Source organism: Symphalangus syndactylus, chromosome 12 (assembly GCF_028878055.3).
Source record: "Symphalangus syndactylus isolate Jambi chromosome 12, NHGRI_mSymSyn1-v2.1_pri, whole genome shotgun sequence".
Classification (NCBI taxonomy): domain Eukaryota; kingdom Metazoa; phylum Chordata; class Mammalia; order Primates; family Hylobatidae; genus Symphalangus; species Symphalangus syndactylus.
In genome coordinates, this window is record NC_072441.2 from 137,929,785 (window position 1) to 137,952,832 (window position 23,048).

The 23,048-nt window shown below is 51.5% G+C and overlaps 1 protein-coding gene across 1 annotated transcript; it reads left to right on the forward strand.

Moving 5' to 3' along the window:
• The first annotated feature begins 447 nt into the window (after nt 1–447).
• On the forward strand, nt 448–21,659 carry NT5C1A (5'-nucleotidase, cytosolic IA). The gene is made up of 6 exons (XM_055255208.2): nt 448–665; nt 6,328–6,495; nt 6,914–7,043; nt 9,139–9,261; nt 11,307–11,491; nt 13,086–21,659. Exons 1-6 carry the CDS (start codon nt 531–533, stop codon nt 13,449–13,451), a joined length of 1,107 nt encoding a protein of 368 aa, XP_055111183.1. The 5' UTR covers nt 448–530; the 3' UTR covers nt 13,452–21,659.
• The last annotated feature ends 1,389 nt before the right edge of the window (nt 21,660–23,048 follow it).

A 23,048-nucleotide genomic window follows, 5' to 3' on the forward strand; every position in this document is an offset into this window, starting at 1 on the left:
TTCGTAGGGAAGGGGACATCGTCAGGATCCCAGGATCCTGGCTCCTAAAGGAAAGATGGGCGGCTAGCTTTTGGGAGGGGGGCGGCTAGCTTTTCATTTTCTCCTTCGGGATCACTATCCTGGGGAAAAAAAAAAAAAAGTTGTCAGGCCTCTCCTGTCTCCGCGCCCTTCAGCGCCTGCGAAGAACATCAATTTCGCAATCCCCAATCCGCTGCAGCCCACAAACCCAGAGAGCCCCCCTCACTACCCAACCGGCCTCGGGCGTGGGTCGGTCGGGGAAGGAGAGCCCAGCTATCCCTCATACCGTACAGCAGTAGCAGCAGCAACGGCAGCAACACACGGGCGACCGAGAGGGCGAGTGTGACCTCCCTCCGCCCGGCGGGCGGGGAGCCCAGCTCACACGCACAGCCTCCCCGCCGCTGCCCGCCCCCTTCCCTCGCCGGGACTCGCCTCCCTCCTGCAGCCCAGCCCCAGCCAGCTCCGCGTCTACGCCGCCGCCTGCTCTGGCCGGGCCAGGTCAGAGACGGAGCATGGAACCTGGGGAGCCCCGGGAGCCCCAGGAGCCCCGCGAGCCCGGGCCAGGAGCGGAGACCGCTGCGGCCCCGGTCTGGGAGGAAGCCAAGATTTTCTACGACAACCTCGCGCCCAAGAAGAAACCTAAATCGGTAAAAGCAATGCACGGGTATGCGGGGGACGGGGGAAGGGTTACCCCGGAGGAGGGGTCATAAGTCTCTTGGGAAGGGACCGGTGGCGCCCCTCTGGGAGGGAACGCAGCTCCTCAACCCCAGAATGCGCCCGGCAGCTGGCGCGGGCTGGGGTTTATTTTGGGAGCTCTGCTCTGGTGTATTTTTTACCGGGACTCGGGTTCCACGCCAGGATCCCCCTCCCCCATGCTGTCATTAGGGCCCAGCTAGAGGCCCGCAGCCCCAGCCCCTCCCCACTGGGGCCGCCGGGGAGCGCGGATTGCACTTGTTGGCGAAGCGGGTCAGCAGCGCTTGCAGAAGTGCCCCAGGCGCGGGTAACCAGACTCGGGAACTCGGTTCCTGGCTGTGCGCTCCGGTCTCCGCCATCTGGGCATCGGGCTCCGGACCTGAGACTCTGCGTTTGGGGTCTGGCTCTGGGTCCTGGGCCCTGGGCTGGGGGCAGTGCGCTCCCCGAGTCCTAAGGAAAGGGAGCTGCTCTCTCCAGGCACTGGGATCCACACTCTGCGCTGGGGGGCGATCGGCGCCCCTGGCTGCAGGCTCCCAGCGCTGGACTCTGCCCACCAGCTCGGGTTCTGCTCCCCTTGCAGTGGGCATTAACATCCCCACGACCCTGTGGTGGTATCAACCGTCTGGGGCCTCACACAGAGGAGCTCTCTCCTCTCCCCCATCAAACAAGTTGATGATGCCCTGGTCTGCCCCTGGGCCTTGCTTTCTCCAGCTTCCCAGATCTCAGAGCTTGAGGAGAGAACTGAGAATAGACGTTGGCCCACAGCGGTCCTCCGAAGGGCTCCAGCTTGATCTTAAAGCAACTTGCTGCTTCCCTCCGAGAACCCTTCCCCAAGAGGTCCACCCTATCGGCAATCATTCACTTAGCACCTCCAAGCTCTGCTCAACAGTGGGGATTGAAGAATTAACTGAGTCCCTGCGTCAGGAGCTCACTGCACACTGATGGGGGCTCCGGAGATGAGAGCCTGGGGCAGTTGGCGGGGAGTGGAGTAGTGACATCACACAGGGGAAAGCTTTGTAGAAGTGGCACTTATCCTGATCTTAAAGCCTGAGTAGGTGGAGTTTCCCAGAGAGAGGGAAACAGGACAGGCAAAAGTCATGCAGATGTCTCTGAAGCTCAGGACTGTGTTCCTGAATAAGTACTGAATGAAGAATGCAGGATTGTTGGAGGAAGAGCTGGAGGGATGTGGAAGAGCCCACAGAGGGCCTTGGGGATCATGTTAAGGAGTCTGGACCTTACTCAAGGGGGTCAGGGATTTCCAAACTAGCTTCCCCAAGCCCCATGTTTCAGGGAGTCTGCACACATGTGAATCCAATTTATTTTCTCTCTTCTTCAGACTACATTTTAAAGAATTAAAAATGTGTAATAAAACCCAACTCACTCTAATGTATTAGGTGGACGTTTTAGCAGCCTGAAGGCCACTAGCTTGTGCTGCAGATTTTTTTTTAAAGCAAACCTCAGAATAAGGCTTTCCCTGTGATCTGTTTCATCAAAGAGCATCTTGAGATTGCAAGGCCTGTAGTTTAAAACAAAACAAAACAAAAAACCTTTTAGCATTTCCAGCCACTTATTGGTCTGAATCAGGACTTTCTCAATACTGTACAAATACAAACACAGCAACAACTTGGCCGGATGCTGAAGCTTAAGTCTGCACTGGCATTCTAACCTCTAGTTTCAAATTTGTTGTCATGCAAACAACTGTGTTGTTTTCATTGGTTGACTTTATAATAAATAAACAAATGTAATGCATTTGAATCTGTAAAATAAATATACAACAATTATATATGTTATATCTGTTACCATATGGTATGAGATATATGGTAATATCTGGCTTACATATTGAATTCAAAGTTTATTTGAATTCATTTAAATAAAAAGTCAACCTGCATTTAAAAAAACATATGAATACCATTATAGAGCTATTACAGGATTTTTCATCAGGGGATTAACTGGGTCCCATTTTTATTTTAGAAAGATCACTCTGAGATGGATTGGAAAGGGTGGGTCCGGCAGCAAACCCACCAGTGAGAAGGCTGGTGCCTCTCTGAAGAGGAAGCTGGATGAATGTCAATGCTGTGGCCTGTGTGATGCAGAAGAAGGGATGGAGACTGGGGACTGGGGTAGTGAAAGCATCAGTGCTCAAAATCCATTTCCTCCCCAGGCACCAAGGAACCAGAGAGCTCAGGCCCAGTTGTCAGTCATGACCCCTGGGTCAGCCCCTGACTCTCATGGTTCTCTGGGAGGGAAGAAGCCTGGAGGCTTCCCAGCTCCTATTCCTTCCTGCAGAAGCCCCTCTTCCCACAGGCTATTTTGGGGGCTCTAGGCCTCATGGGCCCCATCATGGCCTGGCCTGGGCTAATTCTCATTCCCAGGGGCCTGAGTAAAATATTTAATGCCTGAAGGCCTGTTGGAGGCCCTCACCTCATGGGGTCAGAGCACTTCTTCAATCCAGAACTCTCCTGTCCCTCTCTCCTTCAGCAGCCCTTCCCTCTCTAAGTCCTATTAGGAATAACAGCTTTTTGCCTATGTTTCTATCTTGGACCCAACAGGCAGAATTACGTTAGCCTAAATGGGAGCTCCTCAGGCAGTCCAGGTGGGAGTGGGCTGCCCTCTGTTATTCTTCCATTCCCATCCCCTAGCCAGAGCCATCAGCCTGACCCTGGAAGGCAGAGAGAGCTGCCAGGACCCTGGTTTCCTGGAGCTCTGAGCTCCCAGACTGAGCCCTTGAGTCACTCTGACCCAATTCCCAGTCTGAGGTCAGGGCTTCTTTCTGCTCTCTGGAGGAACTGTTCCTAGATGCCCCTGCCAACACATGGCCACCTCTGCGGCCAGGCCCAGGAGGGTCTCTACGTCCACAACTTGTCCCTATCTCTGGCCAGCCCATTTCACCTGCTCCTTCAGCTCCACCTGGAGCCTGGACAGGTCATTCATCAGTCCCAGCTGGGATCCATATTTCTTACACAGCCATGGCCTCTGGGATCTTAGACTCCACCTCACTTGTACTGTGTCACAGCAGTCTAAGTGGGGACGCAGAGTCCTGCCCTTGGGACCCCCATTCTGATGGGAAACAGAGACCTGCCATTAGAAACCTCAGTTTGTGAGCACGCCCTGATCATTTCTCCCAAATCTGGAAAGTGAAGGATGGGGAGATGTTTCCAGGGAAGGCGGAAGTAGCAAGGGACAGAATCTTCTGGGAAGTGTTGAGGAGGGGGATAGCAAGGGGACTGCAGTGTGGATAGAGGCCAGGGTAGAGGCCGGAGACTTGAGATCTCATCTTGCTCTGCCTTGACCTAGAGTAATACTCTGCCCCTTTCTGGGCCTGTTTCCCTATCTGGAAAAGAGACAAGCAGAGGACTCTTGGGGCCAATGCAACCAGGACGTTTTTCTTGCAACAACCAGGGGCAGGATGGATTGGGGTCTGTTTGGGTGGCTCAGCCAGAGGGAGCCCAGGACTTGGCAGTCTGGCAGGGACTGTGGGACAGAAAGTGAGAAGTGAGACCTTGGCTGGCTGCCAGGGCTGGAGTGGCAGGCTTGGGAACCTGCCTAATGGGGCTGGGAGGGCAGCTGACTCTCTGTCCTTAGAGGGGTGATGGCCCTGTCCCTGGGGCAGTAAGCCCAGTGGGTGGAGCAAGCTCAGCTCCTGCTCGAAAGGCCTCCGGCCTTCCAGGGTTTATGAGAGTGGGTCTCCCCACTCCACCACCAACCCCACCCTGAGGACACACATATGGTGGTAGTCAGCAACTAAGAAAGGTATTTGGGTTGAACCTCCAAGAAGAAGCACCTGTCCTGCCACTGCCTTACACAGACCTTGCTGGCCCAATACACCATCTTGGTTGGGGTTCAAAGTCAAATGCAAACTGAGGTCTACCACATGACCTTGGGGAACTCTTTTGTCTTCCACTCCCATTGTAAGGTTCTAAAGCTGCATTAACCACTAGCCACATATAGCTGTTTAAGTTCATTTAAATGAAATAAAATCTAAAATTCAGCTTCTCAGTCTCATTAGTCACATTTCAAATTATTCCATAGTCACAGGGGCAGCACAGATTATGGAATATTTCCATTATCATAGAAAGTTCCATTGGACAGTGCTCTTTTAAAAGATGGCATTGGCCTGTCTTGGGGGTGGATCATGAGCTCCATGGGGACAGGGATCACACTTGTGTTGTTTCCTGCCATGTCCACCATAGTGTCTCTCAGATGGTAACCACTCAATGTTGTCAACTGATTGGAGCCCAGGACTGACCCCAGGAAGAAGCAATGGGGTTGAGTACATGACCCACGGGTGATCAGGAGAGGCGAGAATGCAAGGTGCATTTATGAGCCTTGACCTCAATTTGAGCCCCTCATTTTTAATTTGTAAAGTGGGAATCATGACCCCAGGACTTCTCAGGACACAGAGATGTGGTGGGATTCTCTAGGTATCTGTAAATCCCTTGGGCACTCATATTCTGATCCTCCCTAGGGACTATAAAGGTCCAGCAGCTGTCTGGGGTCGTGGGTGCCTGTAGTCCCAGCTACTTGGGAGGCTGAGGCAGGACAATCGCTCGAACCTGAGAGGCAGAGGTTGCAGTGAGCCAAGATCACGACACTGCACTCCAGCCTGGGCAACAAGAGTGAAACTCCATCTCAGAAAAAAAAAAAAAAAAAAAAAAAGAGGGGGAAAGTATGCCCTGATGTGAGAAAGTTCAGATGGGGCAAAGCTGGGGGATGGGAAGAGGGGAATGGAAAGAGAAGTAGGGTTCTGTTGTGAAGGGCTTTCTATTTCCACACTAGAGGCTGCCAGCCATATTCTGAGAATAGTGTGCACCACTAAAGAGGGGGGCTGTGGTCAGATCTGAACTTTAGAAAAATCCCCTGACAGCAGCATGAATGACAAATTAGAGAAGGTGACAGATGATGATGGCCTGAACGAAAGAAGTGGGTGGATACTAGTAGAGTTGACTCATTTTGGTGATCGATTGATGAGGAAGGGAGTTGAGGCTGACTTCCCAGCTTCTGCTTCAGTAATGAATGGATAGTGGTTCTAAGCCTTGCTATGAGTTACAGGGAGAAGGGATCAGGTTTGGGAGGGGAGAAGGTGATGGGAATTCAGCCTTGGGAATGTTAAGTTTGAGAGGCTGTTAGTCAACTGGGGCAGTTAGATGGATGTGTGAATCTGGAGCTCAGGAGACAGATCTGGGCTGGAGATACATTTTTTATATAAATTGTCATATTTATGGGCATCATTTCTTCCTAAGGGCATGCAGCTCTTATTTTACAATGGAAACCATCTGAGATAATCTCCAGCATCAGTCATGCTTTGGCCACATACATTGGCTTCATTTTTTTCTTGTGTCCAGATGCCTGACTAGATTGCAAACTCCCAAGGGCATGGCCCTCCCTCCATCAGACTGTGCTTCCAGCAAGGGAGCCAGCACCTCTCTCAACCCCCATCTGGGTCCGTCATAGATGGGGTCCTGACCTAAGTCCACACCTGCTCAAGGCTGGGCCTCTTTAGGTAGAGACTGGGTCTGGGTCTTCTCCATGTCCTCACTACCCAGGGAGACTCACACATGTGAGCCTGCCTCAGGGGCAGTCATCTGAGTGACGACCCCTTCTCCCACACCTCTGCAGCCCAAGCCTCAGAATGCAGTCACCATTGCTGTGTCCTCCCGAGCCTTGTTTCGCATGGACGAGGAGCAGCGGATCTATACGGAGCAGGGCGTGGAGGAGTACGTGCGCTACCAGCTGGAACATGAGAACGAGCCCTTCAGTCCCGGGCCAGCCTTCCCTTTCGTGAAGGTGAGGGAGCAGTTCCACCGCTAGCTCATACAGCGCCTTTGTGGGGATTAGAAAACAGCACTCCCATGGGTATTTGAGTAAGGAAAAAGGGCCCCTCTGGGCAGATGTAACCACACAGGTGCACAGCTTGGCTAGGTGACAGAGCCTTTTGGGAAGAAAATTTGTCCACCCTCTGGACCAATGCAGCCCCACGCCTGGTAACCAGCTTGGTGAGTGGAATGCGGGCTGGATTTCAGCCCCGACTCTCTCTAGCGAGGTACCCCTGAGCGGTAAGCAACTTGCATTAGGAGAAGGTAGCTCATGCGCACTTATCTCATCCCAAGCATGGCTCCTCACCTCCTCTCATTGGATCCTCGGCCACCAACTTCAGGTATCAATCCTTGGGGGTCTAAGCTGGGGGGTGCCCTCTCCTTTCCAGGCTCTGGAGGCCGTGAACAGGCGGCTGCGGGAGCTGTACCCCGATAGTGAGGATGTCTTCGACATCGTCCTCATGACAAACAACCATGCTCAAGTGGGTGTCCGCCTCATCAACAGTATCAACCACTATGGTGAGCACGAGCATGAGGATGGGGGGTTTGCCCTGGGACACCCCTACCAGACCCCCCAGGGATGGGGCCACACCTCTGCAGGATGGAGTTGTACTGACCAGAACCCCAAGCCCGTTGTGTGCTGGTAAATTCGCTCTTTAAACAAACAAACAAAACCCTGACTTGTAGTGTTGCTAGTTTTCAGGGTGTAAATATTTCCACCAGGACTGGTTTCAAGCTATCAGTGGTTGAACAACACAAATGGCTCACAACATTTCTGAATGTTTAACTGTGGGCTTTTGCAAGCCAGTCCAAGCCAGCTCCAGCACACCCCACTCTCAGTGTGATTAGGTGGGACAGTTACTGCCTCCCTGCCTCAGTTTCTCTAACTGTGATGGGGCTAACAGGCCTCACAAGGCTGCTGGGAGAATCAGGTGCAGCTGTCAGAGTGAAAGGGCTTTGTGTCTTATTCTGAACTCAAGGTTAAAAATAATAGACCCTCCAGAGCTAGCTTAAGCCCAAGAGAATTTCTTATTAGGTTACAGGGGTGTCTTTCAGAGGGCAGGAAATAAAATTGGGCCTACAAAGGCCTGAATCCAAGTACTAGAAATCTCTCCCAGCTCTTCTTTTCTTCAGGCCACATGAACCTTTATTTGTGCTTCTCTAGCAAGTTTGCTCTTTTTTTTTTCCTCTCTCCCCTGAAATTGGATTTCTCTGCTTTTCCTAAATAAAAACCGTACTCAAGAAAAGCGGGCCAGGCGTGGTGGCTCACTCCTGTAATCCCAGCAATTTGGGAGGCCAGGACGGGTGGAACACTTGAGGTCAGGAATTCAAAACCAGCCTAACATGGTAAAACCCTGTCTCTACTAAAAATACAAAAATTATCCTGTCGTGGTGGTGCACACCTGTAATCCCAGCTACTCGGGAGGCTGAGGTATGAGAATCACTTGAACCCAAGAGGCAGAGGTTGCAATGAACTGAGATCACCCCACTGCACTCCAGCCTGGTGATAGAGTGAGATGGAAAGGAAAGGAAAGGAGAGGGGAGGGGAGGGGAGGAGAGGGGAGAGGAGAGGAGGCGAAAGAGAAATCCACTTTGGGGAGAGAGAGAGACAGAAAAATAATACACCTGGCCGGGCGCGGTGGCTCACGCCTGTGATCCCAGCACTTTGGGAGGCCGAGGCGGGGGATCACGAGGTCAGGAGATCGGATGGCTAACACGGTGAAACCGCGTCTCTACTAAAAATACAAAAAAAATTAGCCGGGCATGGTGGTGGGGCCTGTGGTCCCAGCTACTCTGGAGGCGGAGGCAGGAGAATGACGTGAACCCGGGAGGCGGAGCTTGCAGTGAGCCGAGATCGTGCCACTGGGCGACAGAGCGAGACTCTGTCTCAAAAAAAAAGAAAGAAAAAGAAAAAGAGTACACCTATATTTATAGGTTTACCAGGCCTGGTTTTTAGCAACCAAGAGAGTCTAGTTGGCATTTTTAAATCCTAATTTCAAATTCTTGGGAGCAGGGTTGATAGTAAAAATATTTAACCACCTGTGTGACATACAGACTGTGTAATCAGGACAGACTCTCCCTATAGTGCTGAAGCAGGGCCCTGAAGGACCCCTGCCATACCAGGCATTACCGCCTTCTGTTGTGGACGCTGGAGAGGACAGAGGTCCTGGGTAAGGGGCTGCGAGAGTGACGGGTAACTTAATGGGCTCAGATCAGCAGCCGTTTATCAACCAACAAATACTTTACAACCTTTGCAGTCATGGGGACCAGCGGTTGACAACCTAGGTAATCAGATTGGCCCAGCTTGGGTCAGGTGTCTGCTCTTATCCAATCAGCTATGGCCAGGAGGCGGGGTCATACAGGCATGTAGCACTATTGATCCTCGACAAGAGGATGTCGCTGTGAGCTGGGCAATTGCTCTAGAGATGTGATCGTCCTCACTTCATGAAGGATGGAGGGGCTCAGAGGGGAACACTGGCCGAAAATTACACAGAGACATGCTGTGCTGCCCTACCACACCCAGAACTAGGATGGCGTCCACTGGGCACAGAGAGACTGCCCTGAAGCCCAGGGTTGACACTGGCCTCACCTGGGTCCTCTACCTCCTTCCCAGACCTGTTCATCGAGAGGTTCTGCATGACAGGTGGGAACAGCCCGATCTGCTACCTGAAGGCCTATCACACCAACCTCTACTTGTCAGCCGATGCGGAAAAAGTGCGAGAAGCCATTGATGAGGGTGAGTCTAAGTGAGGAGGGAGAATATGGGGAGTGCAGCAAAGAGGTCCCTGAGGCGGGAGGCCTGGTCCTAAAGTTCCGAGCAGGTGCTGGGAGTTGCCATGGTAACTAGAAGGCAAGGCTGACTAATACTTTCCTTAATTCTTATAATCTGTCCTATAAATTCTGAAAGCAAGGCCCTACCCATTCCATCTTCCTACCCCTGGCCCTACTGTGTCATGGATGCTTTTGCTTCTCAGCATCACCCAGCCTTCTGTTTCCATGGAAACCCTCTCTACAGCCCAGAAAGCTACTTTCTTCTATGATTCCTCAGAGTCAGAAGGAGTTCTGATTCCTGTAGGACCATAGGCAGCCTCCGCCCTGCCCTGGGCCAATGGGAAGGAGGATTCATATCTAGTCCAGCCTGAAAGCCTGAGTGGTGGGGTCTGGGGAATGGCCAGCATCTCCAGCAGCTGGACCGGCCAGTGCTTAGGGGAGTTTAGGAGACCCAGATGCGAGTACTGACAAAGAGAATGTCCCTCTATGTGTGTCTTTCGAGGGGCAGTTTTGGGTAGTATCCATAGTCTCAGTCCTCCCAACGAGGTGCGTATCCTATTGCACGTGAGATAAAACAGGCCCATAGAGGAGCAAGGACTGGCCAGGTGCCTGAGAGGGTTCCTTAGGCTGAACACTAGTGGCAAGTTTCTCTATCAACCAACAATATATTCACTTTTCTCTTCCTCTTTCATGTTGTCCCTGCCTGGAAGCCTGGCCTCTCTCCCCCTGATAACTCACTCTCCTGAGCTGCTTGGGAGCCCCTAGAGGCTTTCTTTAACCAGGAACCAGGAGCCATTTCCCTAGACAGATGTCACACCCTCTGGTTGGGGCCTTGGCACTGGCATGTAGGTGTGCCTCTGTGTGTTTGTAACTTGACCTCAGGCTAGGGAGCAGGAGAATGGTCCACAGGGAGGCCCTGCTGAGGGTAGGGGTGGTTCTGGGTCATCTTGATTCCAGTGCTGGCAGAGCTGAGAAGGTGCCTGGCTTGAAGCCTGGCACTGGCCCTGCTTGCAGCATCCTCAGGCCAGTGAAGTTGTGTGCGGGTAGCACTGCTCACTCCTCCCAAAGCTCACCTAATCCCAGCCTCTGTGATCCTCAGTTCTCAAAGAGTTGGGCTGAAGTGGGCTTTGAAGAGATGGAGACTAGGGAATGAGCTCGGCCAGCTTCCCAGGTCTCCAGCCTCCCAGCACTGGCTCTCTGCCATCTATTGCAGCTCTAGCCTGGAGCCTGAACCCCTGAGAGGCATCCTTGGACCCCTGGAGGAGCCCAGGGTTGCAGAGTCTGTGCACACAACTAGCCATCACTTGTGCTGTCTCCCAGGGCCACCTAGGTTGTTTTTTGGAACCCTGAACAGCCGCCAGCAGGGCATACCTTGGTGTCATTGTGGCTGTAGACTGAGGGTGCACGTACTCAACTCACCCGATTGCAGCCTGTGGTCTCAGCCCCAGAGCTGAGAGGCCCTTAATTTTACAGTGGTCCAGAGAAGGTGAGTGACTTGCTAGAACCAATGGTGAGAGAGTGACTGAGGCCAAGCCAGAGTTGGGGCCCCTTCCCAGCCCCACTGTAGGTCTACATCAGCGGCTGTGAGGCACCCCTGGCAGGAAGGCAGTGGCTGATGGGACTCATGTTTGGCTGGTCCACAGCAGCATGATCTTACTAGGTGTTAAAGTATTGAAATTCCTTCACCCTCATTGGTAAATAGTTCCTGCCCTGAGTCCTGAGTGCCGTCCTGCCCCCCGGGACTCCTCCCAGACTTTTCTACAAAGCAATAACCAACAGGGTAACCTGGCAAGGCAAGGGCCCTAGAGATCTGCTTCAGAGCTACTGCTATTGCCCTCTTCTTGGCCAGGTTCCATGCACTACCAGTTTTTACATGTTTTAAATATTAGTTTTCATCAGCCTTGCCCTGAGTCCTGTATGAGGCAGGTGGGGCAAAGATAGCCTAAGATAGCCCACTCCAGCCGTACTGCCCAGCCTGAAGGCAGACAATGCTTGCCTCTCTCTGCCTAGGGATCGCAGCTGCCACCATCTTCAGCCCCAGCAGAGACGTGGTTGTGTCCCAGAGTCAGCTGCGCGTGGCCTTCGATGGGGACGCTGTGCTCTTCTCGGACGAGTCGGAGCGCATCGTCAAGGCCCACGGGCTGGACCGATTCTTCGAGCATGAGAAGGCCCACGAGAACAAACCTCTGGCTCAGGTGCTCCCCATAGACCCAGAACCTCTGAGAGGAACAAGGCAGCTCCCCAGACCTGCCCTTGGCCTGCACTCCCAGCCCGGAAGCAAACAAACCCCAAGCTCAGCCCAGATTCCAGCTTGGTCCCCTCGACCCTCTCACTTGACCACTGGCCCCCCATCAATGAGCTTCCACCTGCTTTGTTGAGCCCACATCCCCTCACTGAAGTCCCAACCCTCCTTTGAAGCCTCCATTCTCTACCTAGCCTCTCTCTAAGCCCATACCCACTCCGCAGCCCAAATCCCCATTTGTGAGGTCTCCTTTCCCTCCCTGACGTCCTCATTCTCTACGTCCCCACCTCTTCTCTGAAGTCCCTGCCCTGCTCTGAAGGCCTCATCCTGTCTCTCTGAAGCTCCCATCCTCTCTCTGGAACCCTCGCTTCCTCCCTGAGATCCCCCACCCCTCTGAGAGCACGCCCACCCTCTTAAGAAGCCTGTTTCCCCTCACTGGAAACAGGAGGAAAGGAATTGCTGGACTGGGGCGCCTCACTGGGGCAGGGAGATCCAGCTGGGTGTGGCATCTGGGGCAAACCACTTGCTTTGGGACATCTCCTGCTATCCATCCCTTGGCTGGGGGCACAGGGACCCTCACTCACCCTCAAACTGCTCAGTGTCTCTCAGAGCAGAATATACCCTAGAGCTTGGTGGAAATTCCCTGGAGTTGGGGCTGTTGGAATTCTCCAGCTCTGCTGGGAGCTCTTATTTGAGCTTTTAACAAAAACCTGGGTGCTCAGTAATCTCAGAGCCCCTCTCTCCAAGAGCTCAGCAGGCTTCAGTTGTGGCTCCTAAATATTCAGTTCACATCTGTTCTTGCGGGTTGCCTATGAAATCCTTGGGAATCCAGAGCAGGAGAGTTTTCCTACTAAGTGGTAAGCAGAGGCCCAGGAGACCACGCTTATTCCAGTTTACCTAGCAAGCGAGAGGTCTCCAAGACGAGGAGCCCACTTTTGTTTATTTTTAGCTGCTTTGGAAATAAGCAGTTTTCTTCATCGTCGTCTGTTTTTTTATTCTCACATCCTCAGGAAGCTTCATTGTTCTGGTACTGTAGAGAATAAATTCTTTCCCTGACCCTAGAGAGCTTGAGGATGACACCCTGAGCCACCTGGGTGCCAGATGGGCACGGTTGATACTCAACAGTTACACACTGGTCCATCTTCTCCAGCTGTTTATAGCTGGAGTCCATTCTGATTGAAGGGTGCCCATGCCATAGTTACTATATAGTTTTAATATCCCCCCTGTTGATGGGCATCGAAGGCTACACTTACAGACCTTCAGGACAGACATCTGTATACCTTGATGGGCATATGGATGGATGATACATATCAACAGTTGCCCTGATAGTTATCCTGACCCAGCACCAATATACAATAACACAGATCCCCTGACTAGAGCCCCACTGGTGCACACAGTAGCCTAAGCAGGCATAAGCAGAACTAACTGAAAGATTTAGGGATCCTGAAGTTTTCCGCACCAAACAAGACACTAGTGCTTTAGGGAGAGCAGGGGACAAATATTTAGGTGGTGGTAGAGCTAACAATGTTCCCCTTGCCTTCTCATAGGGCCCCTTAAAGGGCTTTCTAGAGGCACTGGGTAGGTTGCAGAAGAAGTTCTACTCCAAAGGCCTGCGGCTGGAGTGCCCAATTCGTACCTACTTGGTGACAGCACGCAGTGCAGCCAGTTCCGGGGCCCGGGCTCTGAAGACCCTGCGCAGCTGGGGCCTGGAGACAGATGAAGCCTTGTTCCTCGCTGGAGCGCCCAAGGGCCCCCTCCTCGAGAAGATCCGCCCACACATCTTCTTTGATGACCAGATGTTCCATGTGGCTGGGGCTCAGGAGATGGGCACTGTGGCTGCCCATGTGCCTTATGGTGTGGCACAGACACCCCGGCGGACTGCACCTGCAAAGCAGGCCCCATCTGCACAGTAGCTGAACCACCAGCTTTACTGATCCACATCACTCCAGGCTCCCTGACACACTTCGACACCTCCTCTGGTAGATCCCTCTAGTTTCTCACTGTTCTGTCCTTCTGCCTGTCTGCCCTCATCCCTATGAGTGATGTACTTGTAGGAAATTATGCAGACGGGACTGGCATTCTCAACATCTCTCCTCTGGGGCAAATTCTGTGCCATGATCCTGAGTAGGACAGTAGGACTGTGCAGAGTAGCTGGATTTCAGGGGGGAAGTTAATGGGTCTGAGAGAGGGAGGGTCAGAGAAGCCAGGATTTCTCAAAAGTGACTTAGGATGAAAACTAGCTCAATGTGGTGTAAAGAACACTGCTATGGGAGAGAGTGGATCTGGCTTCTAAGCTCTGTCCTGGTATTAACTGCATGACTTTGAGTAATCCCTCCCCTTCATGGGCCCCAGTTTCTCCATCTTTTGGGCGGTTTTCAAGCTCCCTTTTAGCCAAAGCAGCTTGGTTCTTTAAGATCGCCCTCTTAGAAGGAAGCATTCTGTGTCAGTGCTGCTGCTGGTATGTATGGCACCTTTGTGCAAATTACAAAAGAACACTGTCTAGGTGAATGAAGAACAAAAAGACATCCCTTCCTCTGGCCTGACCCAGTCCCATGCTGGGGTACACAGTTTAGCAGGATAGAGGCTGGACTTCAGCCCCCATGTGTCCCCTCAGCTCAGAGGCCTTTGTCAAATGGACAAAATGCAAAATCGCCCCCAGCAACTCTATCTATAATTTTACACATTTTGAAACCACTGGACAAGATGACCTATCTGCTCCTGTGATTCTCTAACGTGAATGGTCATCAGGGCTCAGCCCAGGAAGCAAGGGGAGCGAATTGGACATGCATACAGACTCTCCTCCAGCCAGCAGGGGGCACTGCAGGCTCTTCCTGGGGAGGAGCATTCGTAGTTGCCTGCTTAGTGTTTCCTTTGCTCTTGCTTTGAGCCAAAGTTCAGTTGCTCTTTCCTGCCAAGACCCTCACTTCCACCACCCTCACTCCCCCAGTTATTGCATCCTGTTGAGCAGCTCTGCTGGTGGGGAACGGGACAGAGCATGGGTGTCTACTGTTGTGGCCCCAATTCTAGGGGAAGAAAGTGCAGTGGCTGAGGTAGGTGGTTGTCCAGGCTGAGCCCCAGGGTGAGGTGCTGCCTGGGGTGAAGTGGGAAGTGTCAGGAGGTCTGGTGTGAGACAGAAGGTACTGAGACAGTGACGCTTGGAGAGGAAGGAGCTGAAATGTGCACTAGCAGAATTCTCCAGCTATGGGATTGTGAGTGGAAGGCCATTCAGAGGCTGCCTTTGGAGGTAATGAGCTCTCCATCAGTGGATACTGAGCAAGGGCTTCCAGGATGAGATGACCTCCCCATGAAATGCATCAGCAGATCCTCCACATTTGCAGGAGCCCCTGCGGCCCCTTCTTCACCACTTTCAGAGGAGAACTCTCACTGCTTGATGAGTCAGCCTCCTCCTGTGCTGAGCATCCCTGGCTCTCTCCGGAGGGAGGGTGGAAGCACCAATGGCTGGTCCCCATGAAGACAGAAGGCGTGAGCAGACATCTGTGTGTGGGCTGATTGCCAGGCTTCTAGGAGGAATCCTAGTCATGAGCAAGCGCTTTGTAAAGAAAACCACAAGTATCATGAGAGGGGCAGAAGCCTGGAGGTGTGGTGGCAGGAAATAGGGGAGGAGAGCACCCTGGGGTTTTTGATCTTTGTCCTTCTGGGGACTCAGCTCAGGGTCTGAATGGGCACAGGTTCTGTGCAATGTGGGGCAGGGTAAGAGATGCAGAAAGATATTTCAGGAAGGAGAACAAAGTGAGAAGGCACAGGTGGTTCTCAAAATGAGCAATGATTTGGGCCAGAAGAGAAAGGCTGGGCTGGGCTTTTGCTGTGATTGTCAGAGGTCTCCATGAGGCTGGTCCCAGGGAGGAAGGGTATGGTTGTGTGGAGTGACTGGGACAGAAACCCACAGTGACTGCTTTATCAGGGGACACTGGCATTATTGCCCCTAGAAGATATGATAATGTCTTTGCACAAGGTCATTTCCACGGCACAGCCAGGATCCTTCTGGCTAACAGAGGAGGCCTTGGGGCGGAAGACCCGGGTTGTGTCTCTACTTCCAGAGCTCCAAGCCTAGACAGAGGTACTGTGAGGGCCAAGAACAACCTCAAGGAAACAAAAAAGAAGTGAAGGAGGGAGCTCAGCCCCTGAGTCTCCTTTATTCTTGGCTGAACCGCAGAAAGTCCCTCTCCTTCTCACTCCCAGGGGTCAGAATCACCCCCGTGGAAGAGCCTCCAAGGCTCACAGAACCAGTGACGGCAAGAAGCCTCCAAGGCCGGGCACAGCCCAGGCTCACAGCGTGGCAGCAGGCTGCCTGACCGGGGTGGACCTGTGCACTGGGGATGACACCAGATGTCACCTAATTAAGATAAACTGCAGGGATTCTGGGACCTGTGTGGTCTTGCCCCCAGGGCCTGGTGATGAACACCACTGATGATTCCATGTCTCTCAGGAAGCAGGAAAATATGATGCTGGAAGCAGAAAGATAAGGTGCAGTAAAAGCCATGGATTTCACTGGAGCCATCATTAATAGACACAGACAGCCCTGGGCAATGGAGAAACACTAAGAGTCTAAATTCTATTATTGAAATCACAAATGAGCATCTCAGGCCTGGAAAAAAGCTTTCAGTCACTGGAATAAAAAGCCAGAAATCTGAGGGGCAGTCTTAGGCAGCAGTTACACGGGCCTTCTGATTGTCTTAGAGGTGAGGAGGTGCCCAGGGATAAGGAACATTGAGTGTTGTTCACCAGGAAATTAAAAAGCCAGGTGAACACCAAAGTCCCAGGCCTAACCAGGGAATGCAGTACTGAGGCGGAGCAGCCACGGCTTCTGTAACACTGGACCCCTTTAGCTGAGAGCACAACTTCCCCAACAAGCCCTGCAGAACACTGGTTCCAGGAGATGCCTGCCAGCAAAATCCCAGAGCCAATGGGACTGCTGCTTAGCAGAAAAATGGAAGCCCTGTTACTAAGCACTGAGACTGCTCAGCCAGTTGCAAAACATCCCCCTCTCCTATCTGAGAGCCCAATCAGAGTAGTGGGGATATATCAGAATGTGCCAGAAAAAAATAGAAACTAGCAAGAAGTTCAAAGCCAAGATGGATTTGGCATTATAATGACACTCAATTGGTGTGCACCAGTACAGCCAAACTGATGACTAAAATCTTGAAATACCTCCATAGCAGTTGGTAAATAATGCTGCGCTGAGTCCCCTGAATGTCTCTTCGTGGCCTCAGCTGACCTTTCCACTGTGAGCGCTCCATTTTCCCACAATGCAGCCTCTAGGAGGCTGCAGCGGCACTGTGGCCGGTGTCTACTCTGTTTTGTGGTGTCCACTCTGTTTTCTGGTGTCCTGGCCATGCTGGTTTAGGGAGGTAAAGTAACTTGCCCAAAGCCATAGAGCTAGTAAGTGGCAGTGCTGGGACTCAAACTCATGTCCATCTGATTCTAGGACCCAGGTTTTCAACCATTTTGTCATACTGCTCATACATATGCATGGAGATAGCCAGAAAAGCTCCATTCTGAGGTCTTCACTAAAGGAGTTTACTTATCCGACAGTTAACATGTTGATTTCCTGCATGGTGAAATGCTGGAATACATTTGAGTGGGTGCTTTTATTATAGCTTCCTAAACAGCTACAAATAATTTAAATTAGAGCCAAACATTTGTGAACCCCCGGAAGCACTTCCAAACAATCCCAAGTTCTGTGAAGACCCCTGTTTTGGGCTAATGCAGAGTTTGGCAAACTCTGGGCCCACGGGCCAAATCTGACCCATCACCTGTTTTTGTAAAGAAACTTTGACTGGGGCCAGGCACGGTGGCTCATGCCTGTAATCCCAGCACTTTGGGAGGCCAAGGCGGGTGGATCACAAGATCAGGAGATCGAGACCATCCTGCCCAACATGATGAAACCCCGTCTCTACTAAAAATACAAAAATCAGCTGGGCGTGGTGGTGCACATCTGTAGTCCCAGCTACTCGGGAGGCTGAGGCAGGAGGATCGCTTGAACCCGGGAGGCGGAGGTTGCAGTGAACCGAGATCACTCCACTGCACTCCAGCCTGGCAACAGGGTGAGACTCTGTCTCAAAGAAAAAAAAAAAAAGATAAAAGAAACTTTGATTGGAACACAGCCATGCCCATTTGTTTACATATGTTTATGACTGATTTCACACTGCAACAGCAGAGTTGAATTTTTGCAACAGAGGCTGCAAGCCAAAAATATTTATTATCTGGCCCTTTACAGAAAAATGTGTGGACCCCTGGGCTAAGGCAGACAGCCTGGCTGATGCCTCAGTGGGATGAGCCAGGTCACATCCACCTATGCATCTGTGGGCGGAGGTTGGCTCCACTGCCGAAGGGAAGGGACATGGGGTTCCATGCCCATCTGAAGATTCCAAGTTTTGACTATTTTCAAGCGACCCATGGCTCATGGTAATTTGCGGTTTTGTTGATGCACTGATTTGACTTGAGTGTGCTCTCCCAAGCTGATGAGTGAGAGGGCAGGAGCAGGGCCCTTGGCTGGGGATGAGCCCAGCTGGCTGTCCAGCATGGCTTTGTATTCCCGACTCATTTCCTCATGGCGCCTCTCAGGCAATGGTGAGCCTAGTGGGTGGATGGGCATTAGCTAAACATGAGTTTTGGATAGACTGAAGTGCCCAGTGTTGATTTCAGCAGCTCCGAGCCAACAGGGTCATCCATGTACTTTCTGTGAAAGCAAGAACAAGTCTGTCGTGAAGAGGGTCCCGTGAGGACTTTAGCCGGTTCAGAAGTTACTGATCAAGTGAGAGAGAAAACTCCTGTAACAGCTGGAATGGCGGTTTCTTGTGGCATGAAGGCATGTGAGCAATAAACACAAATACCCCTCATAATGGAATCGTGGATCAGGAGAATTCTAGGACTCTGCAAATTTAGAGATTTACCAGGCTTCCAGGATCCACTGCAAGAACAGACAGTATGGAAGACGCCCCATCTATAGCCATCATTGCTGTCGCTATGCCATCGTGATACTCTTCTCCACCAAGCCCAGACTGGGTCTCAGAATCTTTCTCTACCCAGCATTCCAGGCAGCCACTACCAGTGGGCTGGAGCTGGTGTGAAAGATGAAACCTATTTTGCCATCCCTATTGGCGTTGGGTTTTGCTATCCAGGAGGCATGCGAGGCCCGGAATGTTCATCCTCTGAGGATATGACGCAACTCTGAGGATATCAGAGTCTCACCTGACTCGGGTAGAACACAAGGAGGTGGATGAATAGCATCGTGTGGCTGGCGGCTTCCCGGATCATGGGTTTTATCTAGTCTTTTTTTTTTTTTTTTTTTTTTTTTGATACGGAGTCTTGCTCTGTTCCCCAGGCTGGAGTGCAGTGGCGCGATCTTGGCTCACTGCAAGCTCCGCCTCCCGGGTTCACGCCATTCTCCTGCCTCAGCCTCCCGAGTAGCTGGGACTACAGGCGCCCGCCACCACGCCCGGCTAATTTTTTGTATTTTTAGTAGAGACGGGGTTTCACCGTGTTAGCCAGGATGGTCTCGATCTCCCGACCTCGTGATCCGCCCGCCTCGGCCTCCCAAAGTGCTGGGATTACAGGCTTGAGCCACCGCGCCCGGCCGCGGTTTTATCTAGTCTTAAAGCAAAACACAAAACCACCTCCTTTCTGCCAGTAGGTGGCACTGCAGGCTGGCACGCAGCTGCTGGCGGTAGTCAAGTGATTGCACCCACTGATTTACTTTTCTCTCCTTCTGACTTAGTGCTGCGCTGGAGTCTCCCCACGGTTAGCTCTAGCCAGCCAAAAAGGACTTCAGGTGCTCTGGAAATGTTTGCTAAATATGCCCGAGTGACGAGCCGATTGCTCTTGCCAGCAATTACTGTGATTGTGTGTATGGATGCACACATACAAGTTTGTGCAACAGGATAAAAATCGTACACGTACGTGTATTTATGTGGGTGTGTGTAATGGGTCAGATATCTCAGCCAATGACTCTGTGTGTGTGTGTGTGTGTGTACTCACTATGTGTACAGATGGTTATCTCTGTTAACTGAGTGTCCTGGGACCCACATACTGATGGCCAGCCCTAGGATAGTTGTACCCATTTCCATCATAACATAGGCATTTGCATATGTGCAGCTTGGGGGCCACCGAGACCAGCCCCCAACCTCTGGCCAAGAAAGTCTGGGCTCCTAACCCTCTGCCTCCTACCCCTACTCCTGAGCCTTGGGAAGGAAGTGGTAGAATCTGTGTAAGGACAACCCTTTTGACTATACCTGCCTCATCATCTCCATTTGTTTCTTCCCTCCCCCTAACAGTGCCAAGGCCAACATGTCCAGTTGGGCAGACTGTGCACTGCAAAAATCTAGAGGGCGCCATTGGTACTGTGACATGGGTGGTACCTCTTAGACATCTGCACAACCTGCCAACTGTATACACATGCCCTGGTCATCTCATAGCCATGGTTAGGAAAGTTGCCTTCCTTCCCCCGCACCAGCCCTGCCCAACCTAGACAAAGATTCCTGCCTCTGCTTGAGTGTTCTAATGTGGCCCAGAAGTAACTTACCATTGACCTTAATTGGGAAGTATCTCCCTGATGGGCCATCCCCTAGAGGCCTTTGGAATTCCATTTATAAAAGTGAAATGTGGCTGGGAACTTTTCAGTTACTCATCTTTGCAAAGTGAAAGCCTCTGTAAGGCAAACCAAAGCTGCGAAGACCGGGGTCACTGACTCCCACACTCCTGGCCTGTGGGTGAATATATGCCTTCATGGCCATCTGCCACGGAATTAGGGTAAAGGCCTCAAGGCTAGTCTTGTAGCTAACTGCCACCAAGAAGCCAACCAAGAAAATCACTGAGGTCACCCTAGACTGGATGCCTGGGCCAGGGTCACAAACCCCAATGCCTACAGGGGCGAGGCAGGAAACATAAATGAGTGGAGAGGATTAAGCCAGGTCTTCATTGAGAATGGAGAACACTGTGGTCTGCCACGGTTGCTGCCACCTGGGAATGTGGCCTGAGGTTGCCGGATAGTCCACCCCATTTTTGAAGAGAAGCTGGGAATCTGGACTTTTAAATGTTGGCAACTATTTTGAATTTAGAAAACACCATCCAGGCCAAATAAAACATATTCTGTAGCCGAGATCCGGCCCTCGAATCTCTAGTTTGCATCCGCTGGCCCAGGCCCAGAGACTTGGGTTTTTAAGACCCAAGTCCCTGAGAGTCTGAGGATATTACACTCAGATTCTCAGTGTTGGATCTTTAAGAGACCTGAGAGATGACCTAGCTCAGCCTTTGTGTGTTCAAAACTGCATATGTACAAACTTCTTTTTTTTTTTTTTTTGAGATGGAGTCTCACTCTGTCACTCAGTCTGGAGTGCAGTGGCACAATCTTGGCTCACTGCAACCTCCGCCTCCTGGGGTCAAGCAATTCTCCTGCCTCAGCTTCCTGAGTAGCTGGGATTACAGGTGCTCGCCACCATGCCCAGCTAACTTTTTGTATTTTTAGTAGAGATGGGATTTCACCATATTGGCCAGGCTGGTCTCAAACTCCTGACCTCAGGTGATCCGCCAGCCTCTGCCTCCCAAAGTGCTGGGATTACAGGCGTGAGCCACCACACTCGGCCTACAAACTTCTTTATTAACGTAATAGTGCACATATACTTAACTTCTGGTTTCTACTTAAGAGCATCTCAATAACCTCCAATATAGAACACGGTGAAAAATGAAACCTGTATGCATAATGTGCTTGTATCTACCTGTCAGAAGCCCTTTGCTTTGATAGCATTTGCTGCCTCAGTCTTCCTCATCACCCAACCTCTCTGGGTTGCTTGTTATGATAAACCTAAGTGCCTCCATAATTGGTTAGAGCATGTGTTTCTTCATCTTTGTGACTCCCCTTGTCTGGGGATAAGACTGCTTGTACTTCTCCCAGCTTTGCCCTCTTTGGCCTGCTAGTAGCACACCCTATCGATCCAGACCTGTCTGGCTCTTTGTAGCATTTACCTGGTCACATGATAAAGGGTGCTGAGTGCTTGCCAGTGTGGGTCCCTGTCACTTCTCATGCATGTCCTATACCTTAATTTTACCACATGTGCTTCTGCTTCTTAAAAGCCATTCAAATAAATGGAGAGGTTTTTCATTAACTTACGTTGTCTTGTTTTTTCCCCACAATTGTATTCACAAACTGGCATATGGCCTCTTATGAAATGCTAATGGTGATGTAGGTAATGAAGAGGCCTGGGACCCGATTCATCCATTAGTGCTGGGGTCTTTCTGCAGAATCCGTCCCACCACATGAAGACCACCCTGAGGGGAGATTCCGCAATGGACAGCAGCCTGAGACCATCAGAAGGCAAGCTTCCCCCAACAGGGCTCCTCACATGGACTCGGTGTTCCCATCTGGAACTACCAAGGGTGGGGATGGAGTGGGAGGAAGAGAAGATGAGAAAGGAAGTGAGATGAAGGAAGAAGGGGATAACTCAGACTCCAGCCCTCACATCATTCTTCTTCCTGAACCCCAGGGTCCTCCTACACCCCAGGGTCTTCCTGCACCTCAAAGTGTCTGCAGAGCAGGAATCCAAGAGTGGCTTTTCTGGGTGGTTCTTATTCAGAGCCTGTCATGAGGTTGTAGTCAAGCTGCCAGGTGGAGCTGCAGTCAATGGAAGGCTTGCGTAGGGCTGGAGGAGCTGCCTCTAAGATGGCTCACTCACATGGCTGTTGGCAGGTGACCAGAGTTCCTCACCACAATGTTACCTGAGTGTCCTCATGACATGGCTGTTGGCTTCCCTGAGAGTGAGTAATCCAAGACAGCAAGGCAAAAGCCACACCATCTTTTATGACCTAGCCTTGGAAGTGACTTGTCATCACTTCTAGCATATTCCATTGGTCGCACAGACAAACCCTGATAGAAGATGAGAGGGGACTACCCAAGGAGATGAATATCAGGAAGTGGAGATGATTAGGGGCCATCTTGGAGGCTGGCTGCCACATATTATTATACGTCCATCAGTCTGGTATACCAGGGGCCCCAAAGGTTATGTTAACCGTCCTTCTGCCCTGTGGCAAGACTAGACTTGAATGTGTCTCCTGGATTCTCCAACATGAAGTCCCCTCGCTTTCCCACCTGTCCCCACCCAGTCACCAGGAATGGAGAGAAATATGATTCTTCATCTACTTCCTTCCCACACCTCCTGTCCAACATTCATTCAGGGGCCTTGGAGTCACCTACTTGGGGACATCATCGAAACTGTGATCTGAGATGTCTTAACTTAGTCTCATGGTAAAATTTTTATAATGTCCATAAGGCCAGTGGTCCCAGAGCTGTTTGCCCTGTTTTATAACCAGTGGCCCATGTCCAAGGTGAGGGAAAGGCAGGGGTGGGGGAAGGGTGGCATCCTAACACCCCCTCCTTCCTAGGCCTTGGATATCAGCTCCAGCCTCTGGTGCCATAAATGAATCCTCTACTTTCTGACATGGTCTTGGACTGGATTTGGGAATAAAAACCCCATGATGTGATACAGATGTGACTGTGG